Genomic DNA, 22,515 nt, shown 5'->3' on the forward strand with positions numbered 1-22,515 from the left:
TGCGACTGGCTGGCGACCAGTTCGGGGTGTAGTCTGCCTTCGCCCGTTGACGGCTGGGATAGGCTCCAGCAACTCCCCGCGACCCTGTATAGGATAAGCGGTTTGGAAGATGACATGACATGACATGACATTTAACATCAAAAAATCATTCACTCACCAGCTCTTCTTTTTTTTTTTTTTCACTGCACACTCTGCTTATTACTGGAGTAAATACTCAGAGTACCTGTATCTATTTTACTGCAGCATCTGTGTCAATGCAACATCACCATGAACTTGAATTTATACTAAATAAAGATGGAACTACCTTTTAAACTCCTTTCTTTAGTCTCTACTTCTATTGAAAAGGATACATAAATGATTGTCTGGCAGAAGAGTCGCGGCTGGCTCTTGGGGGGCTGTTCACACTCGCAAGGCAGATCGTTAACTGCTGAAAGGTAGGCTGGCCAAGTTTTTCATAGTGTAGGCACGCCTGGGCTGCCTGATCCTCTTTGGCCTATCCCTCCATGTTTTAACATCACTCCACTCACGCTCGGGTTCAACTGGAATCTCAGCTTCCTCCTCTCCACCATATCCACCCGCATCCACTAGCTCCTGCTCAGGACGTTCTTGTGGGCTCTGGTTCTGGTCTCTTACGAAGCGTCTTCCTCCGCGGGCAGAAATCTTCTGTTTTGCATTGAGGGGTGGATGGCCATACCTGACTGCTGTCCACATCTCGCGCTCATCATTACTGTAGCTGTCTGTTTGGTGAGTAGGTGGCCTGAAGCTTGACTTCTTGAAAACCGTCTCTCTTTGTGTCCACCGCTTTTCTCTTTCCAGTTGTGTCCACCCACTACCGGCTCTTCACCCAGATAAGGACAGAGCAACAGCAGATTGCAGTGTAACATTCGCCTTCTTCCATTCCCTTGCAGCGTCTCTACCACATACACCGGACTATCTGGGCCTTTTCTTCCCTTGACATCATGAATCCTGTCTTCAGTTTTTCAGGATCACCTCTGGGCGTGAGATTTCTCACCAGGACTTGGTCACCTAGTTGTAGTGTTGAACTCCATACACGCTGATTGTAGGTTTTCTGCCCTCTTCTTGCATTCTTCTTCATATTCTGCATCGCAATACATTAATCTTCTTGCATAACTTCTCTCCATTTGTCAGCATAACCCAGATGTAACTGGCTCTTTTCTTCTCCCCTCTTTGGGAACATCAGATCGACAGGCAAGGTTGGTTCACGACCAAAGAGAAGGAAGAATGGAGAAAATCCAGTTGCTTCGTTTACAGTTGAGTTATAAGCCTCGACTGTTTTGTTTGGGTTCTATATTTTGATTGATTCATAACACTATAACAATCAATAGTGATTTAGGTCATTTAATTACCGGTACTTGACATGTTTCGGCGTCTTACTTCATTCGCTCAATTTGTACTAAAATGCCCAGCTCTGGGTACCACCATGTCAGGCTCTCTGGGATGCTAGTTCTACCATAAGCTCTCATAACCTTGGATTGGCCTCCCCCCACTTTAAATACTATATGTTAAAGTGAATACCTGTTCCAATATTTTGCTCACCTAAATATGTAGTGATTTGAAAATATTGTTACCTTTTAAGTTGCGTATGAAAGTGTTCCCCAACTTTTACGGAGCCCAGACATTTTTCATCAGAAAAATCTCAAAGCACATCACCAAACCAAAATACCACAGGTATGAATATTGAAATAAAATCTCCTCATAATATAGTCAAAAAGTATTACCCAAAACAAATCTGGGGCTGTTTATTAATTAATTAATTCATTCATTCATTCTCTTCTGCTTATCCTAAGCAGGGAAGCCCAGACTGGGGCTGTTTAGTCAAACACAAAATTATTACAATTACAGGGAGCCATGACTTATTCTGTCGTATGAATGGCAACAAGTGGCTACAAAACGCTACATATGTTTATTGTATACCTGTAAATACAAGCTGAACTGTTGAACTCTCAGTCTCTCTGCCTCTATGCCTCCCTCTCTTGCTTCCTTTTTCTCTTTAGTACCGGCTCGCTCATATTCATTGTAGAAGCCTAAATTGGATTTATGTTAATTATTATTTGGAGAAAAGCTGATTTATGTTCATCCTGATAAAATGAGAATTTCTATATTATTCACAAGTTTAAATGTTGATAGTTCTTGTGTACAGTAAATACTGTAATATTAGTCAATAGTTTATATTGATCACATTTAAAACTGTTTGAATATTCATAGGATGTAACGTTTCATAGAATTTTCATGATATTGACAATTGCATTGTGGTTTCTGGTTTTATTATTTACTTGCGTAACTATTTGATTTCAGGTTAGGCGGAAAAACCTGTGTGGTAAAGGGAAGTAATGCGGTCAGGCAACACGGAGTAGAGCCACACAGATTTTTGACCTATCTTTCTCTCTTTTCCAATTTCGTTATTTTATGCGCCTTGTTCTTGTTCTTGTCATTTTTGTACCATCGCTTTAATATTTAGCAAAGTGAACAAAACCAAGTATGGAGTTTCATTTCATTGACAAAGTTAGTTGCAGACACTAGGAAGTGAGATTGGAGTGTCAAGCTGAGGCTTTACTGATTACGAACCAACTGTACATTCATCTTCATCAAACCACAAATAATAAAAGTATACTTATATTACAAATGATAACGCTGCAGCCTCTCTTGAAGTCAAACATTTTATAGAAGTCAAAACAAAACAATCTTCAAAATATGATCATGCTACAAAATGCTACTCTTTTTTTTGCTGCCAGGAGGAGTAATTATTTTTTATTTTTTATTTTTTTTTAGGAAATGATAGAATCATACCCAGAGTAATTAACAAAAAATTCCCACATACAGCCTCCAAAATTTTACCAGAATGGATTATGTTATAGCAGCATCCTTGTATTTTTTTTCCCTTTTTTTTTTTAAATACACACTTAAGCTGGGATAACATAACAACAATGTGACCTGATCTTCAAAGAGGACAATTGTTGCTCTCTTCCTGTGTGATCAATGTAGTCTTGTTTTCTTCAAGCCCAGATGTTGCCTTAACTATTCAAGCCTCCATTCGCTGTCATTAAAAGCCATGTAATGCTTTTGGGACAGACGCATCTGCCATCCAGCCACCACATTCATGAAAAACTAGGCCAAGACGTGTGTGTGTGTGTGGGGGGGGGTGTGCGTGTGTGTGTGTGCGTGTGCATGTGCGTGTAGGTTAAAGCTGATGGGGTCTTTTCTTTGATTTTGGGAACAGGTCTAGTAGTGGTCTCCCCAAAACAGAAAAAAAAAGAAATCTTCTGCATGATTTTCACATGCTGCTTATGTCTTCATGCATCGTGTTGCATCTTTAGGTTGTACTGGACGGCACATCTGGATTGTGTTGAAACAAATATGCACATCTGACCTTGTGTCCCACAACACTCAGACTGTTTCTTCATTCTGTTTATTCATCCTGAGGCCTAATGTTATACCCTGGCTGCATTAGGGGATTTGACAGGCTGTATATGTGTGTGTGTGTGGCGGGGGGGGGGGGGGGGGGGGGTGCAGGGGTGAGTGCGTGTGTGCGTGTGTGGGGGTGTGCAGGGGTGAGTGTGTGTGTGTTTACTTTGGTACGCATGTAGTAATTTGCTGTGTGCACAAGTATTTTATGTGCACAAGTGTAGCGTGTTAATGCATGTGCTAAAACTGGCAGAGCGAAAGGTGCAATGTAGCTGCTGTCATGAGAGAGAAAATAGACTGTTCAAGCTGTTTATGCCTCCTGAGGACTCAGGTGTTTTCACAGAGGATGATGGAGGAAGAGACGTTGGGATTTTTGTGTTTTGTGTGTGCGCCCGTGTGTCTATGTGAGAGATGGAGAGCGAGAGAGAGAGAAAGAAAGAAAGAAAGAAAGAAAGAAAGAAAGAAAGAAAGAGCGGGGAAGGGAGAGGGAGAGAAAGAGAGAGGGAGTGCTGAAAGTGTCAGGCTGTGGCAAGAGATCAGAGGACAGTATAATGCGAACCTCATACATATAGAGAGAGGTGTTTGCCTCAATCACTTCCACCCTTTGTAGTTTATATTATATTCCGTATTGCTATTGAATTGCACTCCCTACTGTATTGCATTTCATACCATAATGCACATTTTTGAATCTGACTTCATGTACAATGCAGTAGAGAATAGAGAAAGAAATTAAATGATATTTACGTAGTGTGGAACAGTTAAAAGCACTTGGACATAAGTGGATATAAATAGTCTACAGCCCTCTGTTGAAATGACAGTTTTTTTGTGATATAAAAAGGAAGTCCAAGATAAATGTTTTTTTTTTTTTTTTTAATATCTTTTAGAGAGGAAGTAAAAATGTATACGTGAGATAATGTTTGCACAAATGTGCCCACTTATAACGGGGAATGTGGCTGTGTTCAGAATTAAGCAGAAGCCTGAAGGTTTTATAGTAACACTGACTGCTATTTCGAACATTTGACTGTAAGTATGGTGTTCGTTTGCTAAATGAGCAATGTTGTTTTCAAACTCGGTTTCATCAGATAACATAACACATTTTCTCCATGTTTGGAAATTTCAAGTGTTTTTTTTTCTTTGTAAGATAAGACTTCCATCTTGCCACTCTACCCTGTAGCCCAGCTGTAGAAGGCGGCAAATTGTTGTCACGTGAACTCAACGGCCAGTATACTGTTTAGTTCCTGTCAAAAATTCCTGCTGCTCCTCCAATGTTGCTGAAGGCCTTTTGGTAGACTTTATGACCACTTTGCTTCTTGTCTTTTCATAAATTTTGGAGGGGCGTCAAACTCAATCATATCAGTGTTGTTCCCTTGTATATTTAATGCCTTAGAAATGATTTTGTCCACTTCTCATTATTGATACCTTTGAATAAGGGGATCCCTCTGTTGCAGTGGAAGCGCTCTGCAAACCATGGCTTGTGCTGTAAGATCCATTCATCCATTATCGGAACCACTTATCCTCAAAATTGTCAAGAAAAGCTTAGTAGAACAGCGGGACTTTATCTGCCTTTATTCAGAGGAACATTAAATGGTAACAGTTGGGTACTCACTCACATTTGATAAGATTTGATTGGTTAATTCTGAACACAGGCACCTTCCCAGTTACCCAGAGGGTGTGCACACTTTTACGCATATTTTACTTCCCTTTTTGGAAAAAATAAATAAAAACAGTAATAATAATAGCAATTTATTTGTAAATGTTGTGGGTCACATTAAGGGTGAATTACCTTTTTAAATGATTTACTTTGGTTTCATTTTTTTCAAATCACATAACATTTCCATTTGAACAGGGGTGTGCAGGCTTTCTATATCCACTGTACTACAAAGTATAGTCCATAGACATGTTCCAGATGAACACTAATAGCTTACTGCAGATGGCAGTAATGTCATAATAATGAATGGTAGAAACACGTCTGCTATCTGCACCTCAGTCTTTTTATTTCTTGATTCATTCCACAGCCCTCCACAATGATTTCCGGAAATTGTTTGAGTCGTTTTGACATAAAGTACAAGTAAAAAGATAAATTAAGGAGGAGGAATCATTTGACACTTCATCATGTACTGTATGCATACGACAACACCGCCGGACTACACAGTTAGACTTTGAGGTTGCAAAAAAAGGAGGATGGATTATTTGATCTATTTGTGGTATAGAATATATGATATGTGATATAGAATAACCCCGATTTTGCATTATGGTGTCAAAGGAAAGCCGAGGTCTGAATTCAGTTCATAGATGTACAAAAACCCGGTATCATCAGAGAAGATAGCATGAGCAAAAATAGCAATTAAAATGTCTTGGGCTACCGCTAAATTTGTTGTCATGGTGTCCTATACGGTATAAAAATGCCACTCAATAAAATGCAAACCTCCGTCATTTGCAGGTGTGTACTGTCACAAAACTGACAAAACAAATTCTGAGGTGGACGGTTCCATTTATGCCACTGTGATATAAAATGGTGAGTTTATACATTTCCACAATTTAAGCAAGATCCTCACCAGAATGTAACAAGCTCTTCCTTGAGTGACCCTTCTAAAAAAAATTGCATAGACCTTTGTTGAATGACACAAACAAAAAGTAAAGCTGCTGATGGTTTGAAACTTTTACGCTGTGCTGTACAGTCATCAATCAGTATTCTCACCGTTGGATTAAAAAAAAATGTAAAAGATGCCAAAAAGTGAAAAGCAACAATCCAGAGTGGATATCCATCCACTATCCATTTTTGCGTTTGTGTGTCCACATTACAATCGCAGGTGAGCTGAAGCCTATCCGAGATTACTTTGAGTGAGAGGCAGGGTGCACCCTGGACTAGTCGCCACACAGATATAATTTGCACACACATTTACAATCGATATTTTAATCACAGAATCCCAGAACAGGGAGTAAAACATGCTAAGCACTTTGTCACCGTGCTGTTCCAGTCAAGATACAATGGTGGGATTTCAAATCAAGACTTGTGTACCTACATGCCACGGCATGCACTTTGATATAAAATACCATGCCATTTCTTATAACTAACATATTTTATTTGGATATACTGCAGTAGTTAAAATATGGACTTTTGGTTTTTCTTCTGACTTGGGGTCACCTATAGATAGGCCGAATCCTCTTGCAATATTGTATTTTCACCACTAGAGCGCAGCATTTAATTAAAACTGGCTATAGGAAGCTGAAGGGATTAATCTTTTAAATTTCATTTTCGTGGCGCATCCATTCTGCTCATACCACTAGAATAAATTATCTAAGTCTTTTCACTCATTATTAGGAAGGTGACCTTCAAATCATTGGGGTTGATAAATTTTGATTGGATGGAATGCCTCAGTGACCCGCAATCCAAGAACTCGGTGATCATTTGCAATATTAATGTAATTGAGCAAGCTGTGCAACTGCAAATATGTTTTCATGTTATGGATTTTTAAAAATAAACTGTTCTGACATATATCTATTTTTCAAGACACAATTTTATTTTTTGACAGCACATTGAAAAGTGGATGATTGCTCTAGGTGTTGAGGCTGTTCTGTTTCATGAAAATGAGCCCATGGTCACCCAACTGCCTTGTGCTGTCAGGCCACTGCCAAGATGCCTTTCAATGCCATGACAACCAGGGGCAGAGCAAGGGGGTTATGATGAGGTGAGGACTACTACTATGTAACAGTGTGAAGAAAAAAGCAAGCACCCATTCCAAAATTGCTTTACTTCCCCACTCGACTGAGGCAGATCTTCAGCACCTAGTTGCCAAAATGACACCTTAGTAATATCCTTTACCACAGAATAACATACATAAAATACCGGGATATTCACAAAAGTCTCTCTCACAAACACATTTTCGTATAGGCAGGTAACACAGAATTGCTTACTTGGTTATGTAATTAGTTACATGTTTGATGTGTGGTCTGGCAATCCATTGCACTGTAATTGGAATTGTATTATTTACCTACCATACGAATACTGTGTATTCATTATTGTATTCATTGCAATTATTTATTAATTTCACATTGTTTTAATATTAAACTTTTTCCAACCTCAAGGTTCACAATTTATACAGACAAGTAACTGTCCTGTCTTCCAGCCTCAAATCTTCAAGGCGGCATGGCTTTAAGAAGGATTGTTTTGTCTCACATAAACTTCAACGCACCCAATTGAAAAGTCAATGTTCCACAAGTTCCCTTTAACCTTAAATACGAGGGCATGATGAGAGCTGTGCCCACTAACTGCCACGCAACGGTAAAAGTTGGACTTTACCCTTTACAGCGTACTGTAAACCATTCAATCACCAAAACATTTTACTAACAAATATTTAATTAGCAGCTAGCAAGCTGGTGATTAAATAACTAGCTGATAGTTCGCGGTGCAAACATTAGCGACGTATTTTGTCCCATCAAAAGTGGAATCTCACTCGGTAGAATTATTTCATAGTATTGGCTGGAAACGATATGGCTTCATTCTTTCAAGATGAACGCTATAGATGTAATGTATTCCAGTTCTCTAAGCTGTGTGTGTATATCATTTTTTAAATTGTTTTTAAATGTATGTGAATGAAATTATCAAATTAATTTTGGACAAAAAATATTAACTTTATACTGCTACAAACGTTGTACATTTGTGAAGTATCTCTTTGAATTCTCTGTCATTCTGTGCACTCCAGTCATTTATTCGAGGTAACAAGCAACTTTTGGCTTGCGTTAACATCACGCCACCCCTCCCACTTTAATCTTTAAAGTTGGCTGTGCTAAGCTGTGGTGAGAACGTCACGCGACACCGTGGTTCGACTTCGAAATTATTGTATGACTTTTGAGACCTATTTTCCCCACTAAAAGTTTAATTTGACTTTCGGGGCCTTTATCTTTCAAGATTCTACTGCATTTCAGTCTCTATCGATCAAAGAAGTAATTATTCCAAAGGCTGCAGGCAGCTATTTGTGGGATCAAATTGTGTTCAATGTCTAATAGGATCGAGAAGCTCAAACAACCACCTGGTTTCAGTATCTGATGTCTTCTCTGGAAACCAAACAGGATTTCTACTCCTCGGACAATGAATTAGCTGTCAGTTCACAACCCCACTCTCCCACTCTGAGCTTTGCTGTCCACTTTATCATCTGATCTCATAATATAGATTACCAGCAATTTAAAGAGTAAAATTACTAGAGTTGTATCTTTTCCTCAAGTACATATTCTCTTCATCTACCATTCTCTATTTCTTTCTTCAATTTCCGCACAATAGCTTTACAAATCCAAAAAGGCTGCAGAAATGTCCTCTGACGACCTATAAGCAGTGAACCAAAACATGGAGATGTCTATTCACACTCATAATAATTCAAAAATGTGCACGATCCATCAGCTTCAGTATTCATGATGGCCTTGTGTTAATTATTTCAAAGCTTAAATTTGAAAAGAAGTTCACTCACATATGAGGTGCAAGTTGACAAGTTGTCGCTTCCGTTATAAGCTAAATGATCATGCAATGTACGAGTAGTTTGATGAAGTGCGCCACTGAAAAGACAATTCACGCAGAAATGTAATCACTTCTGAATAAATGAACCAAAGAGTCAAGTAAAAGTTCTGGATGTTTTTTTTAAAAAAAAGCAGGCAATCTTTTTAATGTGATTCCTGCTTCTTGCCATTTTGTCACAACTTCATTGAACTTCTGGGGGTTCCTAGGGGGACACTTTCTTTTGATCCCCCATGGACTCCTGTTTTGCCTGTCATATAGAATTCAATAGTATACACATGACATTATGGGCCACACTACCAGAACTGGGCATTCCGTCCCATTTTGTGGACCGTCGGATGGAGGATGAGAACTCTTTCAAAAAGGACAGACTAAGCAAGGACGCAGGTAGGTTTTCATCCGTCCTGGTAATCGAGTCAAGTCCCGTCTGACGTGTTGTGTTCGGTTCTTTTAAAAAGCAAGACTGCCTTGCTAAGCCTGCACAACACTGGAGTGCACTTTTCCATGTGTGTTCCCTCCCAGCAGTATTGTTCTCACAGGAATAGGCTGTCCTCTAGTGGACGCCCATTTCGCTGACGAGGGAAAAAAAAACACTGAAAGCTATTACCCGGAAGTGGAAGACGTTCGTTCTACTCCTGAAATAACATTGCCTTACTTTGCAATAATTATTTTTATTGAGAAATAACGCAATAAAAAGTGAAAACGTGCAAGAAGATCCAATAGTATTGTGTTATTTCACAATTTTAAATATTCTCGTGATGTCCCCTGGCTTGCTCTGCTCTGCGTCACCATCATCATCATCATCATCATCATCATCACATCATGGCGGTGGTTGCTGGCAGCTAAAAAGCTTTCTTAGTTAAACAGTTGTAAACAGTTCAATCCACTCACAATACTCCCAGCCGATAAGTGGATGTGCATAGTAAATTAGCCAGCTAATTAGCTTGAAATATTGTGCGAATGTTTTTTGGTGGGGGGGGGGGTGGCGGTGATGCGGACATATGGAAGGTAAGGACGGAAGCTCTTTAAAAGAACAAGGACGGATGGGGTCGGAGGATGATCATTTTTATGAAAAAAGGACGGAGGGACGAGGACGGAAGGGTACCGAGGTCGCGGACCGGCAAAAAAGGGTCAAGAGCCCAGCTCTGCAAACTACACATCCAAGTTTACAATTTACATCCATCCATCCATCCATTATCTGTACCGCTTCTCCTCACAAGGGTCGCGGGGCGTGCTGGAGCCTATCCCAGCTGTCTTTGGGCAGTAGGCGGGGGACACCCTGAACTGGTTGCCAGCCAATCGCAGGGCACACAGAGACAAACATCCGCACTCACAATCACACCTAGGGCCAATTTAGAGTATCCAATCAACTTACCATGCATGTTTTTGGAATGTGGGAGGAAACCGGAGTGCCCGGAGAAAACCCACGCAGGCACGGGGAGAACATGCAAACTCCACACAGGGAGGCCGGAGCCGGGATCGAACCCGCGACCTCTGAACTGTGAGGCGGACGTGCTAACCAGTCGACCACCGTGCCGCCTTACAATTTACAATTATTTACAATTTATTCTTGAAAAAAAAAAAACAGCAACATTGTTTATATAAGAATGATAGTGCATTGGCTTGGGTGGTGTTCAGTGCTTGTACAGCCACATTAAAAGTATCTCACAGTGTATTTCATGATATGGCACCCTTCCATCATCATCACTCCATCCTTATTCATAAAATAATCATCCTCTGACCCCGTCCGTCCCCGTGTTTTTTAAAGCGCTTCCTTCCTTTCGTCAGTCCGTCCCACCAAAAAAAAAAATGCCTCCGTGCATGACACCGTGGTAGAGATGCTAGCGGAATATGTTTCATAATTCATACAAACATTATTTGAAGCTCATTAGCTAGCTAATTTCCTATTCACATCCACTTACCACCTGGGAGTATCGTGAGTGGATCGAATTGTTTACAACTGTTTTAAGTCTCAGCCAAGATAGCATTTACATGCCGACAACCACTGTCGGTCGCCAGACAACGGAGCCCACCAGGAGACATCACGAGAATATTCAGGATTGCGTCAAAATAGCGCAATATTATTGTGTTTTATTGCAAAACCTTTGCGTTATAACGCAATAAATTAATGGTTTATTTGCAAAATAACGCATTGTTATTTTAGGAGGAGAACGAAAGACTTCCACTTCCTGGTCGTAGCTTTAAGTGTACGGCGGTGCTGGCATGAGCATTAATGACCGTTTGGAGAGATTTTTATGCTTTAGAGATGTCCCAGACAAGGACATACTTTGCATGCAAAGGGATAAGCTATGGTATTTTTAATGTTAAATATTTTGCTGTTAAAAATTGATATCCAGGTTTTTGCTCGTCTGTAAAATGTGCAAACTGTGGTGCAATCCATGGTATTACATGTGTTAAATCACTAGAGGGGAGACTATGCTTGGGAGTACAATGTTACGCACATGAAAAAGAAAGGGAATGCACATGAAAAAGAAAAAGAGGACTACAGTGTTGTGCAGGCACTTAGTAAAGACGGCTCTGTGGGATCCCAAAAGAGAGCTGTGGTCTTTCCTTTTAAAAGAACCCAACACAACACGCCAGTCAATATTTGACCCGGTTAGGGACGATTACAGGGACAGACTTCCGTCCTTGCCTAGTCCGTCCTTCTTAAAAAAACTTCTCATCCTCCGTCCTTCATCCCCAAAATGAATGTCCGTCCGTCCCGGACGTCCAGACCCTTCTGTCCCTGGGACGGAATGCCCATCTCTGTAAATAAGTATAACATGTCATAAAATGGCTGTTTGTCTCTGTGTGCCCTGCGATTGGCTGGCAACCAGTTCAGGGTGCACCCTGCCTGATGCCCGATGACAGCTGGGATAGGCTCCAGCACTCCCGCGACCCTTGTGAGGAAAAGCGGTTCGGATAATGGATGGATGGATGGATGGATGGATGGATGGATGTTATGGGCTGCGGGAAGTTGAGCCACACCCTTGTAGACCTCGCATATGCCACAACATCTCTGGGTACCAATATTCCACAGTAGATTTGAAATGGGCAGAGGTTGTCATTTGACTAAATTTTGGTCTGGTCTATCATTTGTCATCCGTCAGCAGACTGGGTACCCATCCATAATTCGTTAGTCCATCATTTTTCAAGCTGAACCGGATTGTAATCGTCAGTTGGTTAGTCCGTCATTTAGTCTGTCAGAAGTCGGTCGGTCCATCAGTCGATCCTCCTACCCCCATCCACACCCCCCAAAAAACGTCAGAAAAAGTCAGTGACGGATGGCTTCTGTTACAGTAGTGACGATTACTCTGAAGGACGAAAATTCACTTCCGTCAGTGCCTGGTTAGGCATTTTAAAAAAGTGCCCCGTCATTCGTCAATCGTCAGCAAAACGGGCGCCCATCAGTGACGGACTGACTGACTGGTCCGTCATTCTGACGGAATGCCCCCCTCTAGTAATGGGGGCCCAGAACATCCCCCCATAAAGATATATTTTTTTTTAATTGTTTTGATCAGATAAAATAATTTTCACAATACAATACTGAATCAACAACATTTTTTGAAATTCTTCAATTTATTTATTTATCACTGTGACTGTAACTGTTGGGGAAGCATTGGAGCATTCCTTATTGTTATATGGTTATGTTCCTCCTAAAATTAAATGCACTTCTTTTTCTATTGTAGTAGGATGTTATGTACACGTTGTAAGTGATTTTTGGGTGATTTTTTCTGACCAAAAAACATTCACCCATTTAATTCTCATAATGAATCACTGAGCATCATGTTGTAGTTAACTGTGTATGGTAAAGTAAACTGAAGTTGACTTGAGAAGCTATAACAATTCAATAAAAAACGAAAGACTCTTGTTTGCTTTGCTCCCAGAGATGAAGCCATTTGATTCTGGGCCGATTAAAAATGTATTTGTCTTTATGCTGGGTTTGTTTGAGGTACAGTGCATGTTTCCTGAGTGCTCCTCTTTCAGTGCGATTACTCAAAAGCTGCAAGCTAGAGTGGTGGAACATGGGCCATGGAAGAGCCCATTAAATTTGGAAGCAGATGTGTTTAACATTTTAAAATATCACAGAAATGTTGTTGGACCTCCTGCTCTCTGTTGACCACACTTCAACCTCTTTAATAAATCGTTAGGTAAAACTGGTTATAGTTTTTAAATACCTAAATACCATATTATCAGCTTGCATGTTGGATAAAAAAAAGATTGCACCACTTGTTGATTTTTATCTTTAATTTCATTTGACAAAACAGTGGTGCCATTAGCAGAGAGGAACATAATACAGTTTACACAACAATAAATTAAGGATACAATAATTTGTGTGACATGTGGCTCTTTATTACAACAAGAAACATTTTTTTTTGAGGAAAAACACTTTTTGTATTTTGCATGTTCAACTCTTGTGGTGCTATATGACTAGTGCCAAGTTTTATTTTTCGTACCAATGAAGGTGTACACCGACAAGAAGTTGCCAAAATGTCATTTGTAACAAATGACGTACTTTGGTTGATACCCTTTCTGGATCCACCAAATTGAATTATATTGAATTGAACTAGTTGGTAAAATGGGGAGCAGGGGCTAAGCCTGCCAGACAGGATCAATGATCACAGATCATTTATTTTGGAAAATTGGGCTTATGGGTGACACAAAAAACAACAACAACACAGTACTCATTGATTATGTAGTTGTACACAAAGATGGGAACATTACCCTTTTTGCCGGTCCGTCCTCCGTCCGCGTTCTGGGTACCCTTCCGTCCTCGTCTCTCTGTCCTTATTGATAAAAACAGAGCTGGGCTTCGTCACTCTGACCCCGAGTATCCGTCATACATATTTAACCGACCCACGTCGAGGAAAGACTTAACCAATACCCCGTCACACGCAGGTGCCGCACTTATACGCGGGCAAGTAAGGAAAAAATTGAAAATAAAAGAGTGTTGTGTAGCTAGCGGTCCCACAGACGTAATGACATGTGCCCCATAATCTTTTTATTTCACTGATCATGCTGTGTGTGTGTGTGTGTGTCAGTTGTTTTTGCTTGATTTTTTTCTTTGTTTGGCGTCGTGTCTGCTCGTGCAAATTACGTTCTCGACGCTGTTTGGTTGTCGCCCACAACTGGACGGGCCGGGACCGTGTGGGTCGATTAAATATGCAGGATGGAAACTTGGGGGCGGAGGGACGATGCCCAGCTCTGCATAAAATTAATCGTCCTCCGACCTCGTCCGTCCTCATCCTTTTAAAGTGCTTCCGTCCTTATATCCCGTAATGAGTTTTCAGTTTTTATTGTTTTTATTGCAAAATAACACAAGGTTATTTTAGGAAGAAACGAAAGACTTCCACCTCCGAGTCGTTTAAGTGTAAATGGCTCTGGCAAAGATTTTTACGGTCTAAAGATATAACACACAAGGACATACTTCGCATGCAAAGGGATAAGGTTAGTTAACAAAACAAAATTGCTATCCACTTTTTTCCTACCCCCAATACATACATTATCTCATTACACATAAAAGACAGGCTGGGTGTGTTTCTGTCAGTCAGTGAAATGGCATAAATCCATTATAAATCAGCAAAAGTCACTGACTGATGGATGCCGTTAGTGACGATTACTCTGAAGAACAAAAATCCACTCCCGTCAGTGCTTAGTAAGTCATTTTTAAAAAGTGTCGCATCATTCGTCAATCGTCAGCAAAACAGGCGTACGTCCGTGACGGACTGATGGACCGGTCCGTCATTCTGCCGTCCCTGGGACGGAATGCCCATCTCTGGTTGTACAACTGACTTTGGAAATTTTATGGGATTCCCCAACAGGTAGTGTTGGAACCCCAATAGTATTTAGTTACCCAGTGTACCTCTTGTAACTGGACAAATATAACCAGTGGTAATGGAATACAAATATTTTGTTACTATTGTTAAGTACATTTTTACAGGTATCTGTAATTAAGTATTTATTTTTCAGGTAACTTTTTTTAATTAAATATTAAATCTGGCCAGGGCCCACACTCTCTTTTTGGGGTCTGGGGGTTGGAGGAGCTCTTGAGCAATGTTTGCCCTCTAGTGATGAACACTGTTATTACAACTTAATTCTGTTCTGTTGTAGCAACATTTTTATTGTCCAAAAAGAATCGAGGGCCACTCTGAGTATGGGCCCACCCTCGTATAGAAGTTATTAATCAACCCCGGTATTGTATATAATAATTAATAATGTTTTTTTTTTACTTTTATTTATATCCGGGACTTTTCATTTCAGTCTGTGCTTTTTTACGTTATTTTAGTTTTTACTTTTACTTATAATGTCGATAATGGTGTAGTGGTCCACACGCCTGAGTTGTGTGCGGGCAGTGGGGATCGGTTCCCGCTCAGTGACAACGTCTGTGTGTTCCCTGCGACTAGCTGGCGACCAGTTCAGGGTGTAGTCTGCCTTTCGCCGATTGTCAGCTAGGACAGGCTCCAGTGCCTCCCGCGACCCTGTACAGAATAAGCGGTGTGGAAGATAACACTGATGACACTTTTACTTCTAAATAGTTAAATCATTACTGCTTTTACTAAAGTGTTTTGTTTTCTATACACAAGTATACAAGGCTTACTTTGCAATCCTTACTATAATTAGAGTAGTAATAAAATGAGATTAGTATTTAAATGTAAATAGCTTTCTTAATTTGACAAATTACAACTCTCTTTAAAAAAGTGTACTGTTGATGTTTGTGCAAAGGCTGCGTAATGTAATTTGGTTTGTTTTTGATTCATCTATTTTTCTTGACAACATAAAAAACTGATAAAATAATCTCATGATAGACCAATATTATAGAACAGTGTAAAGTCAAGTCCATGCTGACGAGTCATTCTCACATACACGAAAGACCGCGAATAAATAAACATTGTACTGTAAACTTTAAGTCGGTCAACCCCTTCTCTCTCTCTCTCTCTCTCTCTCTCTCTCTCTCTCTCTCTCTCTCTCTCTCTCTCTCTCTCTCTCTCTCTCTCTCTCTCTCTCTCTCTCGCTCTCTCTCTCTCGCTCTCTCTCTCTCTCTCTCTATCAGCCCCGCACCTTCTCGGTTCCTCCACAGGCTCTCAGGAGAGGACGAAAAATATTCTCCACAATGGACTTACGGCGGTAGTCACTGGCGAGTTGGATGGTCAGATTTATGTCTTTCTATTCGGATGCTGTTTAGCGCCGCTTCTCCTCCAGTGTCCGCATCATGGCAACCATCGGGGAATTCGACCCACTCAACACGAGAGTCCCCGCAACTAAAATAGAAGTTACCGTCTCGTGCCGGTAAGGTCAAACTCTTCCGCATCCACGTGCCCGTGTTGTTAAGTGTAAGATTTATCCACTATCTACTAAAGTTTACGCTTCTCTATCTATCTATCTATCTATCTATCTATCTATCTATCTATCTATCTATCTATCTATCTATCTATCTATCTATCTATCTATCTATCTATCTATCTATCTATCTATCTATCCATTGTTCATTACATGATCAGTCTCACATTAGGACTGACAAGGCAGACCCCTAAGTGTGTATAATTATTCTTATCCCCCCCCCCCCCCCCTCAAATCAGTGCCCTTTTGATTTCCCTGGTCTTAGGGAAATGGTTGATCTGAGTAGCAGGTGGCTGCACTGGCACGATTAAAGATATTCTATAAAGTCTATTGCTCATCCAGCCATGATTCTGAAGATTAGCGTTGATATTCACAGTCTTTCCTGATGCACTGATGGAATCTTTCCACACTTTTTTTTTTGTATTTTAAGATGCATTTTGGCACAGAAAGGGAGGCACACTGCCAGATAACATCTTATCATGAGCATAATCTTTAAAAAAAAAAAAAAAAAAAAAAGGAATACCCACAATGGATTTTCTATTAGCCTCCCATTTGGTGTCATCGGAGCTCTTCTGATTTAGCGGCGGGTCACCTTATTGGCTGACTAAATTGAGCAGTAAAACCAGCCAGTAAAACCAGCCATGGTGCGCCCATCAGCCAAACTGCATACCGTCTCTTCAGTCCACTCCTGAATAATGAATGGCTGGTTCTCCTGTGTAGTCCCTCCTCTGATCAGCCCCGCTTGAGATAGTGACACATTTCAGTGGAAAACGGCTTTGAATTTTCGCTTAATGCCAAGAAACACAAACATTTGCCACAGCCAAACTAGATATTGCTTCAAATATGTCTTATATGTAGCCTCGAAGTTAAAAGCAAAATGAACAGAATTTCTATGTAGGCTACGGTGGAACAGCTAAGGATTATAAAAACCCATTCCAGTCCACCTCAGATATTCGCTCATATTTTTAAAAAATGAAATCCTCAAAGAAAATAGTAGAAACAGAAGTAATAATTAGTTCCTGGGTAAAACTTGCCCATTTTCTATAGTGCTTGTCCTGATTAGGGTCACAGGTGAGCTGGTGCTGGTGCTGGTGATGGGGATAGTCCCTGGACTGGTTGCCAGCAAAATCCTGCAAAACTGTCTGCTATTATACAACAGTGGCTTAAACCACTCCAAGATGAACAGAAAAAAAAAGCTCAATTTTAAAAACTGTTGCATCCTGATTTTTGGGCTGATGCAAGTCTCTTTTTGCTTGTTTGGGAATTTGACGGACTGCTCTGCACCATGGTGGGCGTGCTGAGGATGTTTCCTTTGACATGACACCTGACAATTTGGTGGCTGAAAGTCATCAAACTTCATGCCTGCTGGAACCGCACCTAACTATTGGCGTATAGTCTAATGCCATTTTGGTGAATTTGATTGGGGTGCAGGCAGGCAGATTCTGCAATTGTATTTCATTCATAAGTGAGACAATGTCTTGCATTATAATGTCTGAATCAATGTAGAAATCAATTCATTATTATTATTATATTTATTATCCATCCATTATCGATACCGCTTATCCTCACAAGGGTTGCGGGGCGTCTTCGGGCAGTAGGCGGGGGACACCCTGAATTGGTTGCCAGCCAATCGCAGGGCACACAGAGACAAACAACCATTGACACACATCCATACCTAGGGATAATTTAGACTGTCCAATCAACTTACCGTGCATGTTTTTGGAATGTGGGAGGAAACTGGAGTACCCAGAGAAAACCCACGCAGGCACGGGGGGAACATGCAAACTCCACACTGTGAGGCCGGAGCCGGGATCGAACCCACGACCTCTGAACTGTGAGGCGGACGTGCTAACCAGTCGACCACCGTGCCGCCATTATATTTATTATATTTTTAAAATCACCCTTCTGTCCGCAGCACAGTTACGTATGTACACAGACACAAGTCATTGGGATGGAAGGTCTCCAAGTGCACACTTCACAGCGTAGATCTGTAATCGCCCTCGCCAAATTGCTTTTCGTACTTCAACCTCCTGCATGGACTCTAGCAAATCAGTTTCTTCCTCCTTGTCAAGACGTGTGCCTCTCACGCACCAATTTTAGAGGGAATGAGAGAAGCCACTTCGATTGGTGACAAATCAAATCGGCCGTGTTTACGCCCACAATGATACAAAACGCTCGTTTTTAACTGTCCCAAGCTGCGTGCGTCTGCGAAAATACCAAAACCCAGTCTATCACGCCTCCGCGCAAATTTAGACCATGCCTCGCACTAGATTTGCACTGGGCACAAAAATAGAGCCCTCAGTCTTAACATCGGTAACAAAGTTGTACTTTGACATTTTCAAGTCATAGTTAACCCCAGTTAAAACAAGAAAAATAATCGACTTCAATGTGGAGGAACCGCGGCTCTACTCAAAGCCCTTCCTGGATGATTGAGCTTCTCACATTATATACGGGAGAGGCCGGACACCCTGTGGAGGAAACTCATTTCGGCTGCTTGTATCTGGGATCCCTTTCTTTTTGACACGACCCACAACTCGTGACCATCATAAAGGGTAGGAAGGTAGATCGACCGGTGATTGTTTATTTTTCCAATAGTCCAACCACGAGACGTTGTCAAATGGGAGAGTCCCAAAAAGTATAGCATGATGTGTGCTGCTCTGATGTCATCGTAGCATGTAACCAAGTTGGATCGGACATTCTACAAAATAAGTTGGGTTCTTGGGTTCTAGGATAAGTTTCTTGATGCAAGTATAATTTCTTTAATACAGATTGTGATAGTGGAAGAGATTTGTTTTCACTGCATCTTTTTTTCCACAGGAGTCTTCTGGATGTGGATACATTCTCCAAGTCTGATCCTGGTATGTATGAATGATTTATTTCACACCTGGCAAAAATAAGACAGCAACATTGCATCACATCCAAGCCTAAAAGGCCGTAAAGAACATAATAAATGTAGTTTTATTCTGAAACTAGTGAAAAAGCCAAAAAGGTCAACGCTAATGATGGTTCACCATATTGCTGATGCAGGGGACAAAAACATCTTACATCTGCATTATAGTCAATGTTGAAGGAAGGTCAAGACCCTGGTAATGTGGAGACAAATGAAAGTGATAGGTAAAAAAAAAAAAAAAAAATTCCAAGGGGCATATGAATGTCATTCTTGGATAATATTGTGACAAGTAAAAAGCCTTGGTGTGAAAGTGCACGTTCCCTGGATATCCTGATCAAGATTCCATAACAACCTGTGGCCCCGCTTCTGCTAATTAAGACACAAGGGAGCGCAAACACTTTTTGGTATTTTGGCCACAGTATAGATGTTATGCAGTAAGCCCATCATAATATGTTACAAATGTTTTAATGCACCTTTAGTCTTTTGGCTGTTTTATCTCAGAAATGATTACATGGGATATGTTGCATAGACTGTACTTAGTACGCAAAAATGATGACATGTTTTTGTGAAGTGACATGCTGACATACCGTAGTACTCCTAAAAAGTCATTTGTGTGTGGATGTGTATGCACTAGAGCATCGGAAGACCAAGAATCGGAAGATACCTGTAATTATTGTTTCTGCATCACTGCGACATAACTCAATCAGGCCATTCATTGTGAGAAAGTAGCACACATGAAGCCTGAAATAGAACATTAAATATTCAACAACAACAACAACAAAAAAAACTTTCAGACTAGATGTGCATAAATTTTGGATTGCAATTACATTTCTTCTCTGAAAAAAGACTTTAATATCAAGTTCACTAAACGAAACTTAGGTCATTACAGACAGCCACTGTGTACGTGTGTGAAAGAATAAATATTCAGTGCACCAAAGGTCATCGTGGCAAGTCTTGTTAAGACCTGTGGGCAGTTATTTTACGTGACCTCATTAGCCCAGGAAACAATTTGAGGGTAAAAGAGCAATGCAGAGCAGATAGATATGTTTAAAACATGATGCAGTAGTTCTCAAGGCGTGACGTTTAGCAAAGATGGTACAAGGGAAGCATGCAACTGAACATGTAGCACTGTCGCCAAACACTGAAGCGACATTAGAGGGTGTCTCTGCTGGTCCACCAATATTATAGATCCCTAAAGTAGGTTATCCATGGTTGCCATGGCAATGATGCAATTTACTGTTCTCCTTACAACAAGAATATGTGCCAGCCAAAGTTACATAATCCATAGTATTAGTTAGTAATATTTTTTTTGCACAATTGTTTTAATTTTAGGATCCCACCACTCATTGTATCCTAGTGTAGTATCTCCTTTAATCTTTACAGTTGCGTTGGAAAAGAAACAAAACGTTTGGGCAGCATGGTGGGATAGAGTTTATACATCTGGCTCCACAGTTTCTGAATTAAATTCCCAGCAAACTCCACACAGTAGAGTGAGTTTCCATGTTCATCCTGGGTTTGTGTCAATATTCTTGGGGTACTCCGCCTCCCAAAACATTGATGTTAAGGTCATTGAAAACCCTTAATTCTCTTGAGGTGAGAATGTGACCGTGAATGCTTGTTTTTCGAGATGTGCCCTGTGATTGACTAGTGACCAGTCCAGGCCAGGGTATCTCGTCCAAAGTAAGCTAGCTGGGATAGGCTCTAGCTCATCAATTACCGTAACGAGGACAGGCTGTTTAGAAAATGCATGGATGTGTAAAGGGGGGAAAATATAAGGAAATGTATATCCGAAAGTTAATACAGTACCTCGTTGAAGCACCTTTTGCTATAATGACAGCATACAATCTTTTAGGGTCAGTTCATCAGTGTGGAGCTTCTTGACTATTTGCCAACTCTTCCTTGTAAAAGTGCTCCATGTGTCAGATTTCCAAGGCATTCGCTAGTGTGCGTAGCCATCTTCATGTCGCTGGTCTCTAGCTAGGTCATCTTTATTCAGTCTTTTTCTGTGAAGCCATTCTTTTGTTTATTTAGGTGTGGTCTGGACTCACTGTCACGTTAAAAGGTGAAACTCATCTTCATGTTTTTAGAACTGAAGGTTTTGGGCCAAAGTTGCTTCTGCGGTATCCACTGTACTGCTGTTTTCTCACAGTTTGCTGATATTCCTATTTTCCTCTTGAGATATCATTGTTTTAAAGGTTTGGGGTTACGGTAAAGGATTAGGTAGGGGATGAATAAATGTACTGGGAATGGCACCTACTGTCTCCACTGATATCACGCATGCTCTCTGGTTTGTTTATCTTTTGTCCAGAAGCTGCAAATATTTTATGAGTACCAGGGGAATTGCAATTTTGAAAGTGCAGAGTGTTCACACTAGCCAAAACAAGAGGTATTTGTCAGGGTCAGCAATCTAGTCTTGAAGTCATTGTGAAGTCCTAAAGCCATTTTTGTGTCGTGCTTCACATTTACAATCTCACCCCCAACAACTTTGTGTTTGCCTTATTTAATCAGACAGTTAAATAATGATAAGGTTAACTTCTAGAAGACACTGACAAACATGTTTGTTATACTTCATATTGTAGGATGAATGGGAGATGTCAAGTTAAAAGAAACCTGGTGCATGTCTCACTTTTGTTAATGCTCCCACTGAACAAATTATAAAGTAAAAATAAGACCACATTTGTGGTATTTTAAACGTGATGGGAGACAATATGAAGAATCAGTGGGACTATTAAAGCACAGTTTTGTTTGATTGACTCAGTGGCCAATATACTGTAGCTGAGTAAATAAAAATGGTCTCTGAATATAATCAAAGTGACAAGGCTATTGAGGGAGCCCAGAATAGTGTTTTAGTCGGAAACCAAAGTTGGCACATTTGCTCTTTCTAAAAAAGTACAAAGAGCCTTTCAAAGAAAATTACATGGGAGCTCGTCATTGCTGCATTTGGCACTTTTAACTCTAACTTGACCAAATTTGGATTTCAACACATTAAATGTTGGCCTTTATGGCCAAAACACTGGTAGAACTATGTTAAACAGCAATGTTATTGTCCCTGGCGGGATAGAGCTTTTGGCTTCATATAAAGTGTATACATTTCACATGGAGCATGGTTGTCTGACTCTTTACTCCCTGCTTGTACAAGGCTCAAGAAACAGCTACGATGATTCGACACTTGATGATGGAAGACTGAGTGGTCCCTTCAAGTGGTTAATAACACTAAAAAGGTTAATAACTACCTGGATAATATACCAGGCTATGACACCTACTTTTAGATGATCTCATAGCGGTTGAACTGGTCCATCTTAAAATTAGATTGGATGATGTGTCCACATATGGCCAAACAAACTACAACAAAGGGGAA

The 22,515-nt window shown here is 40.5% G+C and overlaps 1 protein-coding gene across 1 annotated transcript in view; it reads left to right on the plus strand.

The window, feature by feature from the left end:
- The first annotated feature begins 15,959 nt into the window (after positions 1–15,959).
- Positions 15,960–22,515, plus strand: part of cpne9 (copine family member IX) — a 108,855-nt gene continuing 102,299 nt past the window's right edge. The window contains exons 1-2 of the mRNA XM_086050673.1: positions 15,960–16,216; positions 19,085–19,125. Coding sequence (XP_085906799.1) covers positions 16,140–16,216; positions 19,085–19,125 — 118 coding nt within the window. The 5' untranslated portion in view covers positions 15,960–16,139. The remainder of the gene's footprint in view (positions 16,217–19,084; positions 19,126–22,515) is intronic.

Source organism: Filicampus tigris, chromosome 1 (genome assembly GCF_054856515.1).
Source record: "Filicampus tigris isolate MCC_2025a chromosome 1, RoL_Ftig_1.0, whole genome shotgun sequence".
Lineage (NCBI taxonomy): Eukaryota > Metazoa > Chordata > Actinopteri > Syngnathiformes > Syngnathidae > Filicampus > Filicampus tigris.